The sequence below is a fragment of the Gouania willdenowi genome, chromosome 20 (genome assembly GCF_900634775.1).
Source record: "Gouania willdenowi chromosome 20, fGouWil2.1, whole genome shotgun sequence".
NCBI classification, from domain to species: Eukaryota; Metazoa; Chordata; class Actinopteri; order Blenniiformes; family Gobiesocidae; genus Gouania; species Gouania willdenowi.
Window position 1 is genome coordinate 3,551,849 of NC_041063.1, and position 17,740 is coordinate 3,569,588.

General features: G+C 38.4%; 2 protein-coding genes across 6 annotated transcripts in view; both read left to right on the plus strand.

The window, feature by feature from the left end:
* Window positions 1-7,639, plus strand: part of hecw1a (HECT, C2 and WW domain containing E3 ubiquitin protein ligase 1a) — a 66,488-nt gene extending 58,849 nt beyond the window's left edge. For all 5 annotated transcript variants that reach the window (XM_028434430.1, XM_028434432.1, XM_028434433.1 and 2 more), the window contains one exon: window positions 2,064-7,639. In XM_028434430.1, the coding sequence (XP_028290231.1) occupies window positions 2,064-2,175 (112 nt within the window). In that variant the 3' untranslated portion in view covers window positions 2,176-7,639. The remainder of the gene's footprint in view (window positions 1-2,063) is intronic.
* A 999-nt stretch (window positions 7,640-8,638) lies between these two features.
* stk17a (serine/threonine kinase 17a) overlaps window positions 8,639-17,740 on the plus strand; it is a 30,073-nt gene continuing 20,971 nt past the window's right edge. Inside the window, exon 1 of the mRNA XM_028434485.1 lies at window positions 8,639-8,945. Coding sequence (XP_028290286.1) covers window positions 8,764-8,945 — 182 coding nt within the window. The 5' untranslated portion in view covers window positions 8,639-8,763. The remainder of the gene's footprint in view (window positions 8,946-17,740) is intronic.

Sequence of the window (17,740 nt, forward strand, 5' to 3'; positions counted from 1 at the left end):
TTTATTTCAGTATAAATAATAATAAAGCACTGAATAAATAATGATAAATCAGTGAATGACTGAATGTGATGTGATGTGCATTGTTTTTTGGAACTGTGACATATTTTTAGAAGGTTAGGATTCATGTTTGGATAAAGAAAAAATCACGATAATCGTCACTGTAGAAAACTCAATACTTGTAAAATCGAATTTGTACCCAAGAATCTGGTTTAAAATCAAATCAACACAAAAGAACATCGTCCCAGCCCTAGGAACTTATATATATATATATATATATATATATATATATAATTGTATTATTTGTCTCAATGATGGCTCTTTATATTTGTCTCAATGATGGCTCTTTATATTTGTCCTGGTCTGTGCAGTGACCAACCTTTAACGTTGGATATGCAGTAGTATTATGTTTCTATGGTCTTTTCACTGCAGTCACTTGATGCTCTGTATGTGAAGGATGTATAGTGTATGAAATGACTTACTACGATGCACAAACTCAGCACAGCCGCTATTCCAGGATATTCTCACCTCTGCAGTGCAGCCTGATGACAGAGTTCAAGGTGAGTGAGGTGAAAGTATGTTAATTTGATAAACAGCTGATAGAACATGAGCACGCTCAGCAGAAACAGGACTCACGTCAGGAAAAGATTGATGTCATACAACCCTGGGTATGACTGTGCATTTGTTGCTGCTATCAAAATCTTGTAGTCATTTTTTTATGGATTTACCTGAGATTGAACAGTCTCTCCAGGATCTAGATGTTAAAAACTTGCAGACTTAAACAAAACAAATGTAGTAATCAGATTCTTCTTCTTCTTCTTCTTCTTCTTCTTCTTCTTCTTCTTCTTCTTCTTCTTCTTCTTCTTCTTCTTCTTCTTCTTCTTCTTCTTCTTGCTCCCATGCATGAAAAAATTACCAACTTTAGCACAAAGGTCCAGCCCCATGCCAGAACGCTTTAGCTGAATTAACAGGGAAATAACACAGAAAGTGGTGCCTTTAAATTTAAAAATAATAACATTTACAACAAATCAACCATATGTGCTACACATTTGCAACTTTCACCAAAATGTAGCCACAATACTGAAGAAACTGTTGTACATTTAAGCCTGTTGCAAATGATGAAGTTCATCACTCTGACACAGATTTTTAGTTTTGTTTCAAAAGTTCAACAAAAGTTTTGACTGTATAAACACTTTTGTAAACATACACAAATTCTTTCTAAATACATTTTCAGTGTGAAATCAAAATGAAGAATTCAGTCATGTTAGATGATGTGTGGAAAACATCAGATTTTTTTCTCAAAATCTGATGTCTTACAGCATTTTGAATTTTGCTTTAATACTAAAAATTGGAGTCAGTTACAAAAATGGCATTTTTTAAACATCAGTTTTTCAGTCATTAAGGAAATAAAGCATTGTTAAAAAAAAACAAATTACCAACATCTTCATGTTGTCTAGATTACCATCTAGGATTTAGCTCAGTGAGATAGAGAATGTTTGTTTTAGACTGTGAGTTCAAGCCTCAGCTCATGAAATATTTCCATGTTTGCCTAATATTTGAGTCTATTGCCTGGCCCTGACCGTTGCTGCACAGCAGCTATAATTATGGCTTTAAACTGCAGCCCTGCTCTTAAGTTTTAGGATGTAGAAATTAGGGATGTCCTGATACAACTTTTTCACTTCCAATACGATACCGATATTGCAGCCTTGGGTATTGACCGATGCCTGTATCGATACGATACGATAGCATGAATCACACAGACTTTTATGACTTTTTACTGTCAGTTTATGGTGGGAACAACAGAGGGCGGAGACGAAATCAGCAAAAACTTATCAGAGCGCTTATATCGGCGATTTTAGATGCAGTCCGATAAAATTCGATATTTGTTTTTGGGCTGATATCGGACCGATGTCAGATATCACTATTGGATCGGGACACCCCGAGTACAACACGGTGGACTTCTGAGCATTCAACCACGCTGATAAGAAAGACAATATACTGTATGTCATTTTACATTGTATCACCTTTGTTCATGTGATAAAGGTTTCTGTTTGTCTTCCTCCCAGGGCGCACACGTGTTTCAACCGCCTGGATCTACCCCCCTACCCGTCATATACCATGCTGTATGAAAAGCTGTTGATTGCTGTGGAGGAGACCAGCACATTTGGTCTGGAGTGAGAGGACAAACACAGCCGTGCACATTGACTGGAGCATCACGAGGAAGGACTGCAGCCCCTGGAGGGTGAACGTGTGTGAGGACTCGTGCACTGCTCTGAACAAAGCCTTTGGTCACGTGCACGTCACGGTTCTGTCTGGAGCTGATGAGCCTCTTGCTGCTCTTTAAGGAATTATTGTGACAGAAATGATTCTGGACAAAAAGTAGGAGGATGAGTTTTTATACAAACTATTCAAACAGGGAGAGAAAACGTCTCCTCTGGCTGTATTTAATAGTTTATAGACTCATAGAGTTTGTTCAATGTATCGTATGTAAAGTAAGATGTTTGCATGAAGCCAAACTCATCTTTTATTCTATAATCATTCTGTGAGTCAGGACTCATGAACTGAAAAGTAAAAACACTGGAAACATCGATTACATCAAATTTAGGATTTTTTTTTTAATCACACTGATTGTAGATTATACTGTAATTCTCCTGTATCCTGTATAATAAGTGAAGAGACCAGAGAAAATACAGTGAAGTCAAAGACACAACCAGCCAGGAAGTTCAAAGATCCTCAGGCAAGCAAAAAGAAAATTATAGCTTTAAAATGTTGGATTTATTTCAGCTCAGAGCAAGAACTGAGCTCATGTTACATCATGTTAGAATGAACCTGGACTACAACTCTGAAACTGAACTCACAGCCAAGAACTTCGTGTAGTGTGTGCTTCTGATTTGTGTGGGGTTGTATGTTTTTCCTCACAGAATAAGCCATAATGGTAGAGAGTGGTTTGGGAAAGTCACCGATAGACTATAGAAGTGGTTTAAAGCTGCAGTATGTAGGTTTATTTTGCTTAATTTTGTCAAAAATCCATAATCACCTTTGAGCATATGGTAATCCACAGTGTTCTGAAAGGACGGTGCACTTTTACATCATCTCTTGGCTCAATAGATTAGCTTTAGAAATCCAGGAGTGTGACGCGACCTTTCAGCCAATGAGAAATCTCTTTACACACACATGCTCCATGAGCTGTTTTGGGGTGTTACTATTGGCTGCCCAACTGAAGTTGATGCGCGTTCACGCCCTCCATAGTAAAGTACAATGACAAACATTCTAACAGGAGAAGTCTTCATTGCAGTGTAAAGCGGTTACATGGCAAAGCAAGCGGAAAAAGGAAGACACACATACTGGTGTCAGAGGAAGAGTGAGAACAGATGGGATAAATCAAATTTAAACCTAAGAGAATCTTATCCATGGTGTAGAGAACAGATGCAATTCATTTTGCAGTCTGGATGTGGTGTGATAATGTGGGTCTGACTGGCAGCCGTATGTGTGAGCATGTGATGGGGGAGGAGCTAACAGCAGCAGTTCCTCCCCTGAGCAGCAATGCTCAGTGGAGTAACTACAGTGATATGTGCTTTCATGTCAGAGTCTCTAAATCATCAGAAAACTCTCCAATAACACTAATAAAGTCTCTACATTTGTCACTAGTCTCTATTGAGAAAAAAGTCGCTAAGGGCTCCACAGTTGGAGCGTTCACCATTATACCGGTAAGGGACAATAGATTTAGAAGCAGGGAGGGGAGGGGGGAGTGTGGTTGTTTCTATACAAGTCTCACAATTCTACATACTGCAGCTTTAACTACAGCAATGGAAAGAGCAGCAGATAGATAATCATTAACACATGCTCTGGGTCTCATTCTCTTCAGACCATTGGTAGTATATTCAGGTAAATGTTAGTAATGGAGACATGAAAAACACTGATGGCCATCACTTCCTCTTTGGGTCCTAACTTTAAGAAGCCATGTAACATCAGAATGGCAAGCTTTGGCTTCACTCATTCAATTCAAAGTTGATGGTTCCACATCCTGCAACGTAAGGGCTTCTGAGACACATTCAGTGAAGAGCGTGATCCAGTGAATGCACTGCATGGATCCTATAAAGGGACACTCTTCAGCTGGCTAAAGAGGACTCTTGGTGGATCCTGAGGGCCACGGCGGTGCTGGTCCTGTTTGAGTGGGAGCTCCTCACGGTTTTATTCAAGTCTTCCACAAAGGAACTTCTTCTCCATGATTGTGTGTTTACATCAGAGGAGTTTATTCTACATGGGAAACCTTCTCAAACATGGAGCCAGATTTACTGCACTGGACCAAGTCTGCCTCATGAACTCATAATATCGACCGTTGGACTAATCAGAGACGTATGTGCTGCAGACCTTTAGTCCACTTTAGTCCATATTCTGCCCTGGTTCTTCACTCATTGACTGCAGTGGCCCCAGTTGTGTTTGTGCACCACTAAGTCCAGTTAAGGAACTGTGCCTTGCAGCTTTTTATTGGGTCTGTAAATTTGTTCAAAAGTCTTAAAGGATGTGGCCTAAAATCTTTGAAATGTACTAAGATCTATGCCAAACAAAACGCATTATTTTGAACCATATTGGTTTTATTAACTGTTGAAGATTCATAAACCCTGAGGATAGAAGTCCTTTTGGTCAGAGTTCTTCAACGTTCCATGATTACTTCCTTGACTTCAGCCATCAGAGCGTGTCAGCACTGTTTAAAGGAGAGTAAAGGTCCCTTAGGAGAGCTCTTCTTCTCTGCTTCATTGTCTACTACCAAACCACAGAGTTGGAAATGTTGCTCTCTGCAGTCATAGATTATTTTTTGGGTCACAACTGTTTTTATGCTCTTTTGGGAAACCAAAGAGAGTTATATCTGAAAAGCTGCTAAATGATCTACAAAGCTGCTGAATGCTTAACTCCAATAAATTAAAAAAAAAAAACATGGTGATGTTTACAGTCAGATGGAGGTTTGTCACGTCTTCAGTCACGTCATTTCAAGATGGCAGATTACGGGTTTTAAAACGGTAAAGTAGTTCAATTTTCAAAAGTTAATAAAATTAATATGGTGCAAAATAATGCGTTTTCTTAGGCATAAATAGTACATTTCAAAGATTTTAAGGCACATTTGTGAAGTAGAGAATCCTTTTAAAAGAGGTCCTGAGCTCAGTTTAGTCTCTGTTGCTTGTCATACCATTTACACTCTTGTCAGGTGTAAAAAAAAGAAGCTAAAAGATTATAGAACAGCAGTGAAGTATTTTAAATGATGAAAGTCTATTAATGCAGTAATATCTGATTTAAGGTTTCAAGAGGTTATAACTACAGTATGTTTTCCTGATTATTTATCTTTTGGGTTTATAATGAAACTGTTACTTCCTCATTTGTGACCCCCCATTAGTAATGCACACACCATTTAACACTGTGTAAAGAAATATGTTAAAGCACCAAAAACTTATTTAAGTTGTATAAAACATATTTGTGCATACGATTTGGGACCCATGAAGAAAAAAACGCACAACATCATTCTATAGCCACGCCCTAGCAGTCCCTCATATTACATTTTCACCTGAATATTAGATTTGATATTGATCCGGATTGTTCCCAAAATCTAATCACTTTTTCCTTATCCCGTGTTGGATATTTCCTGTAAATTAAAATAAAAATATGTCCATTAGTTTTTGAGCTAGACTGTCCACAGATCAATCAATAAATAAATAAATAAATAAATAAATAAAATGAGGTCAGTAAAAACATACCGTCCTTGGCAGAGATCATAATTGTACAGTAGTTGCAGGCACAAAGTATGAAAAACATCTGTTAAAGTTAAAGTAATTGTAGTTCTAAATCTGAAATTTTGGGGTGTCACAATGATGACTTCCAACCAGGTTTTTGATGGTAATTTCACCAATGCAGAACAGGAAACCCCTGCAGGAAGGTCTATTCTATAATGGCGTCTATTCAGTCCTTACCGTTTCAGTTTCTGCCTAAAGATGAGTAAATCCAAAACTCAGCATTCATTTCGTGAGCGCAGGAAAACATATCGATGACATTTCCAGAACAGATTCTCAGAGGCTAATAGACTTCATCAGTATGTGTTTGTGTTCCAAGCTTTCAGACATGCGTTCTGCTCTGGACTTTCATAATCATTACAGATTTCTACTCTTTTCCTTCTTTTATAAACATGTTTTTCACCAAAAGAAAAGCAGAGTCTGTTCAGCATAAAGACAATCTCAGCCAAAGTCAATGTTGGCATGTGAATAAAGTGTATGTACACATACTGTAGCTGGTGGAGACGGGGGGATGGGGGCACCCCATCATAAGTTAGGGGGGGGGCTTATATGATATATCCCATGCGAGTTTTATCCCTAAAGTTATTAAAATGGTGGCCCAGTTAATCAATCATTTTTTTAGGTAGTTTAATGCATTGTTCCACCTGCTAAAGAATATTAATATAGATCAAACTCTCAGACTTTTATCACAACCATTTGACCAACAATACTATACACTATGTGGTGCAAAGGTAGTATTGGCATGCTCAGGGATGTGGGTTCAAATCTCAGTCGAAAGAGTGTTTTCCTTCCTTTTTCAGTTACTTAAACTGTCACTAATTATTCCATAATATGTATATATATGTATCTGCAAACGGCACTGGATGTAAAAAAAAAAAAAGGAAATACAGAAGGTTTTTATAGCTTTTATTTTGAAAATTGTCAAACACTATGCTTTTTCTTAAGAAATGTGTACATTGATTCCCCTAAAACATTATTTAAAAAAAAAAACAGCTCATTTTGCCATCTATCATTACAAGGAGCACCCACCCAGTAAAAAGGTGATATCAGTGATATCTCTAGCCAAGGTCAAAAGGTCATACAAAGGCTCCATAACGGATTGTTTTTTATATGTGGGTAGGTAATTTAAAGTCCGCAGCATTTCACCTTTTTCCTCCCCTAAATTTTACATTTGGCTCTCGATACTTGTATTTGTCTTGCAGCTTATTTGAATGTTGGCGTTTAATTTTAATAACTGATAGTGCATCACTGTCGGAGCTTGCCTTCACTCTTTAAGCCTTTGTGTTTTTAATATGCATCTTTTTAAACATGTGTACGTCCAGCTGAGTGCCTGGAGCCTGTTTTCATTACAACTCTTTTTCTGTTGTTCTGGTGCTTTGGTTTTGTTGCTTTCACGTCACATACTTTATTGTCTTTGTTGATGTGGTAATGTGTTTCTACACGGTTGATGTTACGATGATATTTATTGTGAGGGGGGGAAGTGGTGAAGAAATGTTTAGTCACACATGAAACTGTTATAGAATTATTTAAAAACACTAACAGAAAGGGAACAAATGTCCCAGGCGTGTACAGATGCACACACCAGAGGGAATGACTGTTGTTTAATGGGAAGGAATCAAATCCCTGACTGAGCGTGGAAATAGAAAGGACACTGATGCATGCATACTTTGTTGTGTGTGTGTGTGTGTGTGTGTGTGTGTGTGTGTGTGTGTGTGTGTGTGTGTGCGCGTGTGTGTGCGTGTGTGTGTGTACATGAAGTACAGCTCCGACCAACAACAGATTGCTGAATATACTCAGGCTGTGCTACGCTCCACCCACTATACAACAATTTATGAATCTCAATAAAACAGGCACTTTGTTACTGTGTGGCCACGTGTGTATTTTGTATTATTTTTTTTTTACTGTACTACCATTTAGGTTCAAAGTTTCAGCATTGACTGTGTGAAAAAGTGAATAACGTGCTCTGAGATACACCACTTAATTAAACCAAGATACTTCTATTTCTTAGAGCCTCAATAACTATTAATGAAATTATGAAAATAATTGTGAAAATGTTTAAACTTTGAAGCATGTTTCTTCTACATTTCAAAGTGGAATTAAGTTTTAAGAAAGAGTCAAACTACCATGGTGACCCAATAAATATATTTTGTCTCACTATATTGTACGAACAATATAATTATATTGTACAAACATGATTTTCTATTTTACAAGGAATATACAATGTACAATATCATTATTGTACGAAAAATATATTGACATTGTACAAATGTGATATTATATTGTACAAACAATGTAGTTATACAAAAAATCGTACGAACAATGTTGTTTATTGTAAAATCGTGATATATTGTACGAACAATATAGTTATGTTGTTCATACATTACACTACACCCTGTTTGTACAATATATTTATATTGTTTCTATAATTCAGTGATACTAATATATTTTTCCGTGTGACAGCTCTACGGTTCCGTAAGATTTTAATTCAGAGAAAGGGTGACCGTGGTTCAGGTGGTAGAGGGTCGTCTTCTGATCGAGAGGTTGGAGGTTCGATCCCAGTACCAGTTCAGTGTCCTTGGGCAAGACACTGAACCCTAAGTTGCTCCCAGTGGTCGACTAGTGCCTTGCATGGCAGTCCTGTCCCACTGGTGTGTGAATGTGTGAATGAACTGATGTGTAAAGCTCTTTGAGACTGTTTCACTGTGGTGATAAAGAACTATATAAAATCAAGTCCAAGTCCAAAGTAAAAGCAAACGCAGTTGAATAATTGTAGCGACCAAACGCACTGCAGCAGCGCTGTCCCATTGGCTGGTTCACCTGTCAATCATTATGGGTTGCTATGGTAACAGGCAGCGCAGCATCTAACGGACAGAGCGTTTCCACCATGAGCTGCTCCACACACTGAACTCAGAGTTGTGTTTCTCTGGTGTTCTGAGCAGAGACTCCTAGCTGTGATAAAGACAAACACTGGTGCACTCTGAACACCATGGTTCCTGAGTGCCCGGGCAGCGCGGAGCCGCTCGGCCGAAGCCGCGGTCATCGCAGCCCGGCTGGTGGAGGGAGCGATGTCCGCGGAGCCAGCGGCTTGTTGACCCGGATCAACACTAGCATCCACAGCGAGCCATTCACCGACCACTACACCATCATCCCGGGAAAAGAACTGGGAAGGTAAGACAAACACAGTGTTGTGTTTTTATTCTTTTTGTTTTGTGGGAACTCCTTGTGAAACTTACTGGAAAAAGTTATAATAAAATGTGGCTGATTTTGGGCTTTAAATTACATTTAGTAAAAGTTCTGATTGAATATTTTTTGTACTTCTGTATGACTTCCATACATTTATTTAGGGATGTCCAGATACAACTTTTTCACTTCCGATCCGACATCGATATTGCAGCCTTGAGTATTGCCCGATGCCGATTCGATACAATACGATATCAGCACAAATCATACATACGTTTATGACTTATTTTGTAGTGTGGAATGTTAGAAAAGTCTTGATCCAGTGATGTTACTCATAGAACAATAGTCAGCAACAGTAGGGATGAGAACAACTGACTGGTTACATACATTTGAACCTTTAACATAATATCTACAGTATTCTACAACTGAATAAATATAATATAATAATTAACAGAGATTTTAGATGCAGTCCCATAAGAACCGATATTTGTTTTCTGGCTGATATTGGACCAATATCAGATATCAATATCGGATCGGATACCCCAGCATGGGGCTCTGATGTTACTCCTATATATTTATTACTGATGCCATGCATCATGGGTCTTATAATTGGCAGATCAGAATTCTCAGGGTTAATATTAAAGAATCAGGAAATGCCCCCATGCCCATGTCTGCTGCACAAAGCCTAACCACCAACACCATGTATGGAGTTACTTTACTTAGTAGCATGAACTACTTCTGCAGTCATGTTTGCTGCTCCAGATACAACCTGTAGAACGTAGAGCTAACGATGTCAATGATCATCTTAAAACATTTTTTTTTTTAAATCCTGAAAGACAGTTTAAAGCAGGGGTCACCGACCATTGTGAAACTGTGAGCTACTTCATAGGTACTGTATAGTCCGCAGGGCTACCAGTTAGAAAAGCACCTCTTAAATACTACATTTTCACAGTTTGACTTTAATTAGAGGGTAAGATAAGAAGGAAGAATAGTGGAAACTTAAAAAGGTAGGAAATGTTGAGGTTTCAACACGAAACACTTTATTTATTCTAAATGTTTCATTTTCATTACATTTTATAGAAAATTCACTTTGTGTTTTTCAAAAAATATCTGATATATATCATATTATATAGAACATACCACTATAAACACCAGATCTGCCACACAGATTGTCACAATGTTTCAGTGGAGATAAATATTTAAACTTTATCAGCAGTATTTAACTTTACTAAGTAATAACTACATCTCTCATACGTATTTATTGTTGTGTGTTTGAATCCTGGAAAGTAAATCAGATTTCAGATGGAGCTCATTGGGGACTAGAGCTACTGAGGCACATGGCGTGGTCCATGCGGGCGACGGCACTGTGTTGGTGACCCCTGGATTAAAGTTTAACTGACCTGGACGAGGGGGGACATTCAAAATGCCTTGATTATGGGCAGGGCTCCTGAAGCAGTTAAGACACGCCCAGTCTATGGCTGTGTTTGTAATTGCATACTAACATACTACCATACTACTCATACTAAGTCTGATGTCAAAATGAGTATGTAGTGCATTCAAATTAGATAGTATGAAAAGATTGAATATGCAAGAAATACCCAGATGTATGCTATATTGGGACATTTTTTAAGTATGCACGGTGGGCACATTAGTCATACTCAACCGTCCCATGATGCATTGCGAGCAGAACGAAAAATCGTCCTGGGACAGACTTCAAAGCTAAAAGTCACTCATCCCAGTTTCAAAACAAAAGCATCTCTTCTTGCCTTCCATTAGTTTTTAATGCTTTTGTAAATAGGGCTCTTATTTTGAAGATTTGTCAGTAGCACAATGGGTCTCCAAAATTCTCTGAAATGTCAGCATGAAATGTGGTACCGCGAGTTTTATGGATCAAATGTCCAGATGTTGATATTCTATTTGGTCACTTTCTCACTTAAAATGTTTTCAGAACTTTCAAAAGTGGCAAATCAACAAAGATATTTAGCCTCAGTGTGAACAAGGTTCAAAATGCATCATAGGAAACTTGGAAGTGTACTTCAGTGGGAAAGGTCATCATCCTAATCCTCCTAACCATACTTGTAGTTTATAAGTATACACTCATTGAGTTTGTAGTGTGTAGTACGGAGTGTGCCATTCCGAACACAGCCTATCTATCTATCTATCTATCTATCTATCTATCTATCTATCTATCTATCTATCTATCTATCTATCTATCTCTCTATCTATCTATCTATCTATCTATCTATCTATCTATCTATACTATAATGCAAGAAAGGTCTGTGTGTGTGTGTGTGTGTGTGTGTGTGTGTGTGTGTGTGTGTGTGTGTGTGTGTGTGTGTGTGTGTGTGTGTGTGTGTGTGCGTGTGTGTGTGTGTGTGTGCGTGTGTGTGTGTGTGGAGCGAATATCTCCCCAACGAGGTGTCTGTTCGACCTGAAACTTTGTCAACGGCTTCCAAATACCCAGAGTTTGTGCATCCGTTATCAAATGTCTATTTTAATTTTATTTCACTTCTGGATGGCCCAGAAGTGAAACCTATTCAGCTTTTGACCTCAGTGTGTGAGGGGGCGCTAGCCCACCATCTATATCTTTCTCCCTGCACAGCTCCTCACAGTGGCGAGCTAGAGTCACGTGTGCGGCCAGAGCCAATCGCTGCGCACACAGCCAAGCAGACACAAACTGTAAACACACGAGTGATAGAGAGGAAGATAGTTTAGAGGGGGTGGGGCGTCTAAGCAGCCGCACTCACACTGATATACTAGCAAAGCTCTCATGTCTCACTGATTGAGCCTGATGTGAGTCATTGATGTGCGTGCATGTGTGCAGCTGAAGCACTAGAGTGTCTGTGAGCCACGAGTAGCGAGTCTCGCACACACACACACCAAACGACAACAAAAATATTAAAATGATTCAAAATACTCAAAACTAAATATTTATACACAAAATACACAAAATGACAACAGAAAGGCACAAAACTACACTAATAAAGATACAAAAATACACAAAATGATTCCAGAATAACACTAGAATGGCAACAAAAAACAATAAATATCCAAAAAATACACATAATGACAAAATTACAACAGAAAGGCACAAAACTACACTAAAAAAGATACAAAAATACACAAAATGATTCCAGAATCACACTATAATCACAACAAAAAACAATAATTATACAAAAAATGCGTTCATAACGTTCATAACGTTCATTTTAAGATTACGGCACTCTCGGTATTGAGCGCGCTACTTCTGGTTCCGGGTTCATGACGTCACTGTGTCGCAGTTTGTTTGGGTTTAAAAACAATATTAAAAAGGTTTTTGTACCGCTAAAAGTTATTTAAGTTAATATTTCATGATTATTTAAAATTATTACCGTGATCCAAAATTTCCTTTAAATCTCGGGTCACGGACTTCACTTCCTCCTTCGTCTCCATGACTGTGGGCGGTGGCTGTGCTGACGGTCATTAGCCAACCATATCACAAACATTCTGCTTCTTCAGACAGAGTAATCAGAGTTTTTGTGAGAGGATGGGTTCACAACATGGCTCTACTATGATTATTGTGTGTTCTGCGCAACAGTGAGTGTTTCTTCTTATATTATTCTATGTGCTAAGAAAGATGCTAGCAGCTACTATGTAAACACACACACACATACACACACACGGCTGATGCGCGTGCGTGTGGGAGTGTCGATATGCACATGCTGAATGCACACAGAGCCGTTAAGAGAGAGAGAGTTGATACTTTGGTGTTGCAAAACCTTTATTTTTACTTTGCACCCACAAATAAACCCCTTTATAACACTACAGAGTACAGAGTATGTACACCTCTTTGTACAGTACATCCAACCTTCAAACACACTCATTTACTTAAGCTCCTCCCGCTATATGAATACATACGTCCGACGGGCACTGTACTAGTATTATATAATATCCAAAAAACAATCTATGCTACGCTAACTACCTACCTACTCAATCACGGTACCTCTCTATTCACAATTCTCCCAACCCAACTTACTCACCACAGATTGCAGAGTCTACTGGTTCAAGTTTTTTCAAAGGGGCGGTGCTAACAGTGACATAAAAAGCCACCAAAACATCACAAACCTCCATTCTCAGCCAATAGCAAAATTCTATTGTAATAGCCAGGTTTCAACCCATAGAGGGCAGTCACTTTCACATTTTTATAACAAAATACACCAAGTTTAAATACTTTGAATAAAATGTCAAGAGTTACACTAGAATCAATCAACAACACTACTTCATACCAAATACATTTGTTATCAATCAAAAGTTTAGTTACTCTTTAAAGACAATTAGTTCAACAGCAGCAGTCAAGATTATTTGGATTCTGGTTAGGATGCTTAACAAACTTCTCCTTTTGGGAGATTTAGGGCATGAGCAGATTCTAGAGGACAAGCAAATATATGACTCAGATGGTCTGAAAATACATTTGGATGTCTCAGGAAAAGGCTGGTGGAGGGCTGTCTGCCTGATGATGCTCCTGTCAACCTATCTCACATATTGCAGCTGTTTATTTGCCTCAATAACATCATTGCTTGCTAAAAGGAGTCGCTATCTTTCCAATCGCTAACTACTGAGCTCAACTATTCACTCCTCTCTCCACTGATAAATGTGCATGTGTGGTTTAGCATTGTATAAGCTTACAGGGTGACTGAGATTAGCTGCCATTGAACAACATGAAAGGTTACATTAATCTGCAGTACAGCATGATTTACAGCATTGCAGTGAGCTGATCAGCTGACACAATCTAACGTGTGATGTCGTTACGCTTTGAACTGTAAGGAGCTTTTGGTTTCATCTCAAACATTTGTATACATTGTGTCAGAAAATTAGCATTACACAAAACCTGTAGTTTTTGAAAAAATGTTGGCTTTCAACACTGGATTGGTTGTTAAGATACATGAAGAGTCTGGGTTTTTTTCCATCTCAACATTTCAATTTGACTCAGCTTCTTTTCACATTGTGACTTAAAAACACTCCTGGATAATAACAAAAGCTGCTTGTTTGGGGCAATGTTGCCAGAATTAAATTATTCCCCGAAATGGAAAATGCACAAAGAAGAGAATTTTTTTTAATATTTGCTAGATAAAAGTCAAATTGTGAGCAACAGTGTTGCAGAGGATTAACAGAGAGTTTGTTAATTTTGAGAAAACTGTATGGAAAAGTCTGTCATCATTATTTGGAGCATAAAGTTGTGAAACATCTGTTGCAGATTTGATGGTGGAACTGGTTTTGTTAAAGAGTAGCCCTGAAACAATGTGTCGATAAAATAATCGATTTGAATGATCGATGCATCATTTGATTCATGACTGATTTTCTTGAAGCACCGATGCCCTAACTTCCAGTTTTGAACTGTTGCCATGGTTACCTAGCCTGGCGATAAGCCACATCCGCTTCCTTACTTTTTGTCAGAAAGTATGTATGGTAGTGCCAACGTTCCTGCTCACGTCTCCGTTTTGAAAGAAACCGAGCCAATCAGAACCTTACAAAAAATATGTCATATCTCCTGTGCCGAGCAGTGTCAAAACAAACATGGCGCCCTCCACGGAGAACACGTTCAGAGCTGCGCTCTGCTTCGTTTGAAAAAACCTGGATATATCGATGAAACCACAACAAGAAGAGGCTTTAAAACCGTAAGTCTGCACTGTACTACACGCCATTTTCCTCTGCCAGCTCTGTTTAGGGAGCCGGCTTAGCTTGTCACGCCATGTTCATCACGTCCGCTCTTCGTTTGATTGGTTACTTTGAGTGTGTTTGTCCCGCCCCACTTAGCCCTTAAAACTCAAAAGCCTGGTGAGTACTTCCAGACTAATTGCCTGTTTTAAATAGGGATGTAAAGATCAATTGTAAGGCAGTTATTAATTGATTCATAGGTGTCACGGTTCATATCGATACTCTGAAAATTTAATCGCTGTACTTTTTTTTAAACAGCAGAGGGCGCTATCTATTTATCTTTCTTTTGTTTGATCATCTCACACGTGACATGAGCGTCGGTGCCAGGCATGGCCGGCCCAGCCTATACACAGACTAAGTGGCTGCTTAGGGCCCCCAACCTGGTAACCCTACTTGCATGTTACTGGTACTGCTGTGCATTGTGCGCATCAAAACTGCAGGGCGCATTTCCAGTAATCTATCCAACCATGTATTTGTTTGTAATTACAAACTGGCAACCTAGAGAGTGACATTGGACCTTGACACGATTGGTCAGCTCAGTGTAAGCAAGTAGCGTGGAAGGAAATGCCTGATACAAACAACAGCACTGTTGAAGATAATTTATCCGTCCAGAAGCGAATGCGGAATCACCTACTATGCTTAAACATGTTCATAAATGATTCCTTACCCCTTTAGCACTGAATGAATATCTGTAATATTACATGAATATCTGTAAAAGTCACATTTTCTATTAGCTCTGTCTGCTAGTGCGTAGCATCTCTTCTTCACTGCTATAATCGCTGCATGCCAACCGACTACAGGGTTACCAGCGCCCTCTGCTGGCTCAAACAAACATCTGCTGTAAATACAGTACACTGACTGTTTTTTTAAAGTCCAATTGTTAAGGCACAAAATATATTTTCAGTTGCACTTTTAAAAAGAAAAGGAACTATTATGCAGTTTTTCATTGTTTACTGTAGAGCCAGAATTTAAATTAATAGGCGTCTTCTTCATTTGCATTATTCCTTTATTTATTTCATTCAGGATTTATTTTTAGTTAAATTGCATTGTTTTGAATAGTTTATCAAGAGATTCCTTTGACAATGAAAGATAAAAAAAATAGTACAGAATTTTCTATTTTTTTCCGATAAAAATAAAGGAATATTTTTCAGTCATCATTTGTCTACAATCTCATTTTGTAAAATAAATCGGGAGAGAATTGTATTGTGAACCCAGTATTGTGAATCGAATCGTATCGGGAGTCATTACATCCCTAGTATTAAACATTGAATAATACAAGGATATTAGGATGCATTACAGGCTAATGATTACCCAAAGAACCATAGAGCAGAGTTTATTTTGCTATTTCACTCCCAGTTTTTACGAAAAGCCAGATGCATCTAAAAAATGGACTAGAATGTAGTCTGTGCTACTGCCTTCTTTATTCTTCAAGCCACATAATTAATCACCTAAGGATCAACCACAAATTTGCAGTCTTTTGTTAAAGCCATGACATTTGAGCTTTGAATCCAGCTGACACTAAACATACAGTGTGTCTGTGAAAACTGGACATTTGGGAAATAACTTGACAGACTGGTGGGGGGGGGGGGTTAGGAATTATCCAGTATAACTTTGCAGTCAGGGTCCCAGATGGCTCATGGCCAAGCCTCTTAGTGTCCTTCCTTAACATTGAGGCAGGTACTACATCCCATAGTGTTAAGGCCTAAAGCGTTTTAGAGATGGACCCTAATTACTTCCTATTGGCTCATGTGATCTGGGGAAGATCTGTGTGTAAAGCTGTGTGGCTATGATAATCAGAGCTCATATTTATTGCTATTTTGACACATCATGACCACATAGCCACTGTCCAATTTTAAGCAAACCCTTCAAAAAAATGATGCATTGATTTTAATCCAATGTATTGGTACCAGGAACCTACTAGAGCAGGCGGTAACGCACTGTGCTGCTGGTTGACTGTAGTCAGCAGGACGGATTGATGTACACTGTGTAGTCTGTATCATTTTAAAGAGAGGATTCTCATTATTATAGAATCCCACTGCCACTTTGTATAGGCCTTTTAGATGAGCAACACAGTATATTGTCAGCTCGAGAGGATGTGTGCACCCTGGGGATTTGTTGATGTCAGCAGGAGGTTATGGCTCTGAGCCAGTGACATTCTTCATTTCATTAAAAGCATCCAGCCTGTCAAAGAGGCCAAAGTGGAACAATCTTATGAAAATGGATTACTTTGTCACACAGGCAAGAACAAAATTGCATCACTCTGGTTTCCCATAATTGAGAAATCAAACCACTTCCTCTTGCCAAATGATCCAAGAAAAATGTTACCTTGCTTGGGTCTCCAAAAAATCACTTTCATTTTTTTATGCGTGGTAACACAAGTTCCTCATATTTTTCGTGCCGTGTGAAGCAACTTTTCTTTTTGTGCTGTTTCGCACAAAAAGTGTGACAAACTTTTTTTGAATTTGTGTGAAGCTGTGGCGAACAAATTGCAAACCAACTGATGTATGTCAGTGGGATTTGTCACCTTGACCATAACCCTAACCCTTAATCATAACATAAACCCTAAATGAAACGTTCTAATTGTATGAAATAAAACCTGATTAAAACACAAGTTTTAAAGTCATGTCGAAAAGAAATTGTGTTGGCACCGACTAAAATAGAAACGTCCTTTTTTTGTGACAATGTCATGTTTTTACGTGGGATCATGTCAAGAAATCAAGAGTTGCGTGGGTGTTGACCAGAAAATTGTGCTACATATGAAGTTCATGGAGTTTAAATGACATTGTTCCAGATTAATGGGGGACCATGTTATCTGGAGGTCGGTTTAAAGACAGCTGGTAAAACATAAAAATAAAACAAAGGAAAAAGCCACTTAATGGTTTGGAAATGGGTTTTATTGTGTCCCAGTAAAACAAGTGCTTCAGATGATTTTTTAACTATTGTGAGTGAAGTTGAACGATGCCTCACCTCCGTAGTGACGTGCTTCATAAAATAGTCAGCACTTAAACTGGAACACCACGTTTGTAGAAACAACATCAATCATGCCTCCTCCTCCTCCGTTTAAAAAAGCTTATTATTATTATTATTAT